This window comes from Lissotriton vulgaris, chromosome 6 (genome assembly GCF_964263255.1).
Source record: "Lissotriton vulgaris chromosome 6, aLisVul1.2, whole genome shotgun sequence".
Taxonomy (NCBI): Eukaryota; Metazoa; Chordata; class Amphibia; order Caudata; family Salamandridae; genus Lissotriton; species Lissotriton vulgaris.
In genome coordinates, this window is record NC_141694.1 from 652,330,296 (window position 1) to 652,338,094 (window position 7,799).

The 7,799-nt window shown below is 49.8% G+C and overlaps 1 protein-coding gene across 1 annotated transcript in view; it reads left to right on the forward strand.

Moving 5' to 3' along the window:
• Nucleotides 1-7,439, forward strand: part of UBE2J1 (ubiquitin conjugating enzyme E2 J1) — a 168,185-nt gene extending 160,746 nt beyond the window's left edge. Inside the window, exon 8 of the mRNA XM_086926656.1 lies at nucleotides 6,414-7,439. Within this exon, the coding sequence (XP_086782782.1) occupies nucleotides 6,414-6,686 (273 nt within the window). The 3' untranslated portion in view covers nucleotides 6,687-7,439. The remainder of the gene's footprint in view (nucleotides 1-6,413) is intronic.
• Nucleotides 7,440-7,799: the final 360 nt, after the last annotated feature.

The window sequence follows — 7,799 nt, forward strand, 5'->3', positions numbered from 1 at the left end:
AGGACTAACCTCCTCACTGAGGTCCTTAAACCGCAGGCAAACTCGGCTGAGCCTCTGCTGCCGTTTAATGAGGCCTTGTCAGACGTTCTTCTGGGCACTTGGTCCAAGCCCGCTACAGGTCCGCCTGTAGATAGGAACGTGGCCAGGCGCCACCACCAGGCTCCGGGCGACCCTTGCTTCCTGTCCACCCACCCCACCCCGAGAGCCTGGTCATCCAGGCCTCTAACTCCCAGACCACATTCCCGACGGCTCCCCCGATCAGGAATCCAAGAGGTATAAGCAATACGGGAAAAAGGTATTCTCCTCCCTGAGTTTGGGGTTGCGGTTAGTCAACACCGCGTGCCTCTTGGGCCGTTACACCCACTCTTTGTGGGACACGGTCGCGGACGTGCTGCAACAATGTCCGGAGGGGGTCCGGACTAAACTCGCCCAAGCCCTTGCGGAGGGTCGAGATGCGGCCCGGTATTCCATCCGGTGTGGGCTGGATACCACGGACTCACTGGGCAGAGTGATGGCAATGACGGTGATGATTCGTCACCACGCCTGGTTGAGGTCCGCTAACTTTTAAGCTGATGTCCAAAACACCCTTATGGACATGCCGTTTGATGGCCGTCGCCTCTTTGGCGACAAGGCAGACCATGCGCTTGAGCGCTTTAAGGACTCCAGGGCTACGGCCAAGTCCTTGGGCCTCTCGGCCCCGCGCCAGCAAACGGCTGCCTTTCGCTCCTTTCGTGGCCAAGGAAGGGGTGCCCCCACATGTCCTGCCAGCCACGGGCCGCAGACTACCATCCAGCGCGGTGGCGGACGTGGAAACTGCCGTGGCGGCGGTTGGGGACAACAGCAAGGTCAGTCGACACCTACCCCTGCAACATCTGCCTCAAAACCCTCCTAGTCCGAGCTTTCAGGCCCATGTGACGCCAGTGGGAGGCATGGTTCGCCATCCCCACTCCACTGGCGCACTGTCACATCGGACAGGTGGGTGCTGCAAATCGTCCAAAGGGGCTACTCCCTCCCCTACGAGGCGACCCCTCCAGCCATGCCACCGCAGTACCACCACGTGTCGGGGGATCACTTGACACTTCTACAAGAGGAAGTTACGGCCCTCTTGGCGTAGGGGGCCATCGAGCCCGTTCCTGGGCCAGAAGTAGTACTTTCTGGTGTCCAAGAAGGGCAAAGGGGGCCTATGCCCTATCTTGGACCTGCGGAACGTCAACGGCTTCCTCCGGAAGGAGAAGTTCAAGATGCTGACTTTGGCTCAGGTCTTAGCTGCTCTGGACCCGGGTGACTGGATGGTAGCGTTGGACTTGCAGGACGCTTATTTTCACATCCCCGTCCTGCCAGCCCAGCGGCGTTAACTGCGGTTCACGGTAGGCCATGAGCAATTTCAGTTTACCGTGCTCCCCTTCGGCCTTACCAGCGCCCCATGGGTGTTCACGAAAGTGATGGCGGTGGTCGCAGCTCATCTACGCAGGTTAGGGGTTTGTCTTCCCCTACCCCGACGACTGGTTGTTGAAGGCGGGCTCGCCCCAGACAGTCGTCAGCCACCTCCAGACTACGGCCGACCTCCTGCACCTGCTGGAGTTCTCCATCAATGTGCCGAAGTAACACCTGTGTCCCTCTCAGAAGCTCCTCTTCATCAAAGCGGTTCTAGACTCAGCGCAGTTTCGGGTTTATCCTCCCGAACAGTGGGTTCGGGATATTCAGGCTCTAGTTCCGATCTTTCAGCCGTTATCCCGAGTCTCGGTCAGGTTGACGCTGCAGCTTCTGGGGCTGATGGCCTCCTGCATCCTTCTGGTGCATCACGCCAGGTGGTGGATGCGGGCTCTGCAGTGGGACCTGAGGTTTCAGTGGGCCCAGCATCAGGGCAACTTGTCCGACCATGTCTTGATCTCGGAGGGCACTGCAAGACAGTTGCAGTGGTGGCTCACGGACCACAATTGGATCAGCGGCAGATCCCTCTCCCTACCCCAACCGGAGCACATAGTTGTGACGGACGCGTCCCTCCAGGGCTGTGGGGACCACGTGGGAGAGGTGGAGATCAGAGGCCTCTGGTCTCCGGCGGAGTCCTGGCTCCACATCAACCTTCTGGAGCTGCGGGTGATCCGGCTTGCACTGAAGGCATTCCTCCCCTCTGTCCGGGGGAGTGTAGTGCAGGTGTTCACGGACAACACCACCGCCATGTGGTACTCCAACAAACATGGCGGGGTGGGGTCGTGGACCCTTTGCCAGGCGCCTCTGGCAGTGGCTGGAACATCAGGGTATGACCCTGGTGGTTCAACACCTGGCAGGTTCCCTGAACGCCATGCATGATGGATCACGAATGGCGTCTGAACTCTGACGTGGCGCAAGACCTCTTTCAGCAGTGGGGAGAGCCTTGGTTAGATCTATTCTCCACAGAAGAGAACACGCAATGTCATCAGTTTTGCGCGTTGGAATTTCCAAGGCGGCACTCGCTCGTAGACGCTTTTCGTCGCGAGTGGAGCTGTGGTCTGTTGTACGCCTTTCCGCCTATACACTTCTGCCCAGAGTGCTGAAGATCAGACGCGACCGGGCCCAAGTTATCCTTGTGGCTCCGGACTGGGCACGAAGATGCTGGTATCCCGAGCTACTCAGCATGTCTGTCGATCCCCCGATTCGTCTGCCTCTTCAGGAGGACCTTCTGTCGCAGCAGCAGGGGACGGTCCTCCACCCGAACCTGTCCAGTCTCCACCTCTATGCTTGGAGATAGAGCGGCGACAGTTGAGGCCATTTGACTTGCCTCCTGAAGTTTATAATGCGATTCTGGCAGCCAGGCGTTCCTCCACAAAGTCGGTATACGCCTACAGGTGGAACAGATTTGTGGCATGGTGCACAGCAAAGGCTGCGGATCCTCTCTCTGCCCCCCTTTCTGAGGTTCTCCTCTTCCTTCTTTCTCTTGTCCAGCAGGGCTCTGCTCTGGGCACTATCAAGGGCTACCTTTCTGCCCTTTCCGCCTTCTTAAGGCTACCTGATCAGCCTTCTTTGTTCAAGTCCCCGATTGTAAATAGGTTCTTGAAGGGCATCACTCATATGTGCCCCCCTGTTCCTTTTGTGATGCCCCAGTGGGACTTGAACCTGGTTCTGACTTACCTGATGTGCGCTCCTTTTGAGCCGCTTCATAACTGTCCTCTCAGTCTTCTTACACTTAAGACTGCTTTCCTGGTTCCCATCACCTCTGCCAGGAGAGTGAGTGAGCTCCAGGCTCTTTCCTCCAAGCCTCCTTTCCTTTCTGTCCATCCGGACAAGGTTGTGTTGTGGACAAGACTCTCTTTCCTGCCCAAGGTAGTCACAGCCTTCCACATCGGGCAGTCTGTCACTTTGCCCACCTTCTTTCCGCCTCCGCATCCTTCTAAAGAGGAAGAGCGGCTCCACCGTCTGGACCCAAAACGTGCGCTCTCATACTATCTGGATCGCACACGCCAGTTCCGGGTGGATGGCCAACTCTTTGTTGGTTACGTGGGCGCTAAGAAGGGACGGGTGGTGCACAAACAGACTATCTCTCGGTGGGTCGTGTTGTGCATCAAGGCATGCTACTCTTTGGCTAAGAAGGAGCCTCCTGTTGGACTGAGGGCCCATTCCACTCGGACCACGGCGGCTACTACTGCCCTGGGCTGGGGAGTCCCCTTGCAGGACATCTGTCAGGCAGCTACGTGGGCCTCGCTGCACACGTTCGCAAGACACTACTGCCTGGACAGCCAAGTCCGGAGGGATGGCTTCTTTGACCCTTCCGTCCTCCAGGACTTTCTGGTGTGATTATTGGTTTGCAGACCCACCACCGGGGTTGGTATTGCTGGGGTATTTATTCTAAGGTAAGGAATCTAATACTAACCTGTTTCTTTCAGATGCACAAGTTACTTACCTTCGGTAACGATATATCTGTAAGAAACGGTAGTTAGTATTAGATTCCTTACCGCCCCACCCATCCTCCCCGTTCTGCGAACCGATATCTAGGGTTAAGGTCATCCCCTTTCAGGGCCCTAGTTTCATGGCATCAGTGTTGGTTTTTGTCATGGCTCTGCGTTTCTGGCGCGGAAAAGCTGTGTATAAGAACTGACGTCCGCGCGCGAGGGCAGCGTCTAAGTACTCCGGCGACGTCATCCCTGCGCCGACGACGGACGCGGAGCCGCAGACGACGCCTACTGACGCGCAAGGGTACTGCTACGCAAAGGTTTCCGGATCCAGTCTGACGCCTGGGGATATTCTAAGGTAAGGAATCTAATACTAACTACTGTTTCTTACAGATATATCGTTACCGAAGGTAAGTAACTTGTGCAACAGGAGTCCCAGGGCCTCCCTGCCCAGCAACAACTCATATATAGATGGTATTTCTTGATTATCATAGCGAGTATCAGATATTTTCGTCGCAGGCTCGAATAGTATCGCCATCTGGCTCAACAAGCAGGCCCACTGATAAAATCTGATGTTAGGCATTGCCAGCCCACCCCTTTGTTGAGGAAGTGACATAAATTTCACCAATTGTCTGACTTTGCCATATTGCCAGATGAAATGTATAAAAACGGGCTCAATTGTTTTTAACGTAATTTCATCAATCAGATAAGGAATTGAGCGAAGAGATAAAATATCTTAGGGAGCATGGTCATTTTAAGTACATTTACTCTTCCTATAATGGAGAGGTGAAGGACATTTATTCTCTTGAGCTCTGTGTTTATTGTTTTTATCAGTGGGTTGAAGTTAGTTTTTATTATGTCCGTAATCACAGAGCTAACTCTAACTTCCAGATAAACTGCTGAATACTGATATCTCTGATCCACCCTTAAGATGTTATTTGTACATATTATATGCGTTTTACTTTTATTTAGAAGATACCCTGAGCTCCGACCAAACTCCTTTGCTATACCCGCAATCGCTACCATAGCTTTCTCCGGTTCTGGCGTAATGAGAGCCAAATCATCTGCGTAAGCTAGCAGCTTTGTTTCGTAGCCATTACAGACCACTGGTTTGATTTCTAAACAATCTAATAGATCATGTACCAGTGGATCTATATACATTGCGAAGAGGATGGGTGAACAGGGACACCCCTGGCGTGTCCCTCTTGAAATACAAAATGGTTCAGAAAAGCCTCCCATTAATTGAATCCTAGCTTTTGGCTCGGAGTACATCGCCCTAATTGCTCCCATAATTTTGGGGCCGAAGCCCCTTCGGCCCAATATCCTCCACAAATAATTCCATGCAACATGATCAAAGGCATTTTCGGCATTGAGGAGGATCATGGCCATCCGTCCCCCCGTGGCAGCATGGACATCAAATAATGAGATAGCGCGTCTAATATGGTCCGTGGTCCCACGGCCTGGGATGAATCCATGCTGCCACGGAGAAACCAGACGACCAAAGACCCCCCTCCCCCCCCAGTCTCTTGGCCAAGACCTTTGCATAGATCTTGGTGTCCGAATTAATGAGGGAAATTGGGCGGTAAGAGCCAGGTTTTTCTTTAGGTTTTCCCTTCTTATGAAATACAATGATGTTTGTCTCTTTCCACGAGTGTGGTACCTTGCCGGAAAAAATAATACTATTAAATAAGTCCAGCAGTATGGGAGCAATCTCATTCTGCAGACTTTTGTACACTTCAAGGGGGATTTCATCTGGCCCTGAAGCCTTCCCTGGTGCTAGCTCCTGGAGTGCCTCCATCACCTCTTTAATATCTATATCCTCGTCGAGCCGCATTCTATCTACCACTGCCAGCTGGGGACCTTCGTCCCTAAATTCAGAATCCGAGCGATCAGGTTGTGTCTCTCTTCGGTGTATAGCTTCTGATAAAAATTTCTAAACACTTTCAAAATGTCTTCTGGCTCTGTGTAATTCCGGGTGCCCTCTTCTATGTCAGTTATTATATTCCTATTAAAACCCTGTCGTATTCTCAGCGCTAAAAGTTTCCCTGCCTGTTCCCCCTGTAACCAGTACCACCCAGAGACTCCTCTTGCAGGCGTGTAGTCTTTGGTATACTTAGATTTTGGTTGAAGAGGCTACCGGTAACCTGCTTGTTTCTAACAGAGTATGGTAGGGCAAGGATGACATTTCATATTTCACACCATTTTCTCAGTGCAATAATTTACAAGCAGAGCAAACCACAGAACCACTGTGATAAGTTCAATGTAGTAGCTTGCAATAGAACATAAACTGTCTTCCTTACATCTGCTCTCTTCATTAATTATAATATCTTAGTATTGTAAAGATAACAGCAAGAATAAGATCACATTAAAAGTATGAAGTTAGCCTTGTAATTTTGCAATCAAATGGTATACAATTCTGACATTGGTCCAATAGTTAACTCTTTTTTTTCAAGCAAAAACTAAATATTTCCACACCAACAGAATCCATTTTATATTGAATTGGCACAGTCCAACATTATTAACTTAATTGCACCTTTTCGTTTTCAGGATGAAGTTCAGAACATCGCGGCATCGTCTGTTCCAGAACCGTCTGCACCTACTCCTCCAAACAATACCTCAGTGAGCCCTCTGCAGCGTCGGGCTCAGCAGCAGCAACGACAACCAATCTCCCCTGGGCTTCTTCAGGCTCAGCAACCACGGGTCAACACGAGCAACACGGGGTCCGCTGTGCTTATAGTTCTACTCACATTAGCGCTGGCCGCCCTTATATTCCGGAGGATATATCTGGCCAATGACTATATTTTTGATCAAGAATTATAATGTTTGCTTGTTCCTTCACAACAGGGTTTTGGATGCTTCACTAACTATTATTGTCTATTGGGTACATTATGGACTATTTACAAAGATAACTCATTGTATTTACCATTCTTTATCCTTATAAATGGTAATGTATGTCTTTATGTTCATTCCCTTGACAGGAGTGACATTTGGCATTTGTATGATTATTAATTATGGTGTGCTCAGTGACACTGAGAAACCAGTCAGTTGTTTAGATGTGGAATCTGCAATCTATGCAGGATGTCCCATTCACAACATTCAAAGCATGACCTGTTCGAATTTGATGATGTGACTAATTTAAGGCCTAGAATGAGAAATTGAACTTGTTACAGATTTTATGCACTTTTCAGTTGTAGAACGAAAGCTATTATTGAGACTTACAGTTAATTTTAGCCTTCACATTTTACCTCAGAAAGCTTTGAAAGTGGGCATGAATATTTTTGTTTTGTTATAAAAATGTAATCAGGAGAGAACACACAATGATACCACTTTGCTGCACAGAAAGCAGTCTGCAAATCACCTTGATAATGATCCGAAAGCCACAATAGGGATGAAAAATGGGGCCATAATTTGCTGATTCGCTTTTTGTCTGTAGAAGTTTGTGCAAATACTTTTTCGGCATTTAAATGTTTTCTGATAATGTCAACTGTTTATCTTGCTTTTTTAATTCAAAAGTACATATAATGTATTTATTCCTGCAGAAGTTATAAATATGTAACATAATTCTTTCCTAGACACATTGTCTTTAATTCTTCCTAAAGAAAAGTAAGTATTTGCCGTGTGTGCTTGATACCTAACTCACTTGTCTTCTGTAAACTACTGGCTCTGGAGCAGCGACGAACCTAGGCGATCTGTCTGGAACTGATGCCATAGGTGAGTCATGCATTCGGTGCTTCCTAAATGCCCAAAGCTCATTCATTTATTTTGGTTCCCCCCACTCCCCACATTGAAAATGCACCCTTGGTGTCTGCCTAGTTCCCCTGGATGGGCAATCTGCCTTTGCACAATTGATTCATGAGAAGGCAGAGGGACTTTTATGTTCCAGAACCTCTTCACTGCCACGCCACGCTTGCTTCACTCACAAGGATTCAAGTA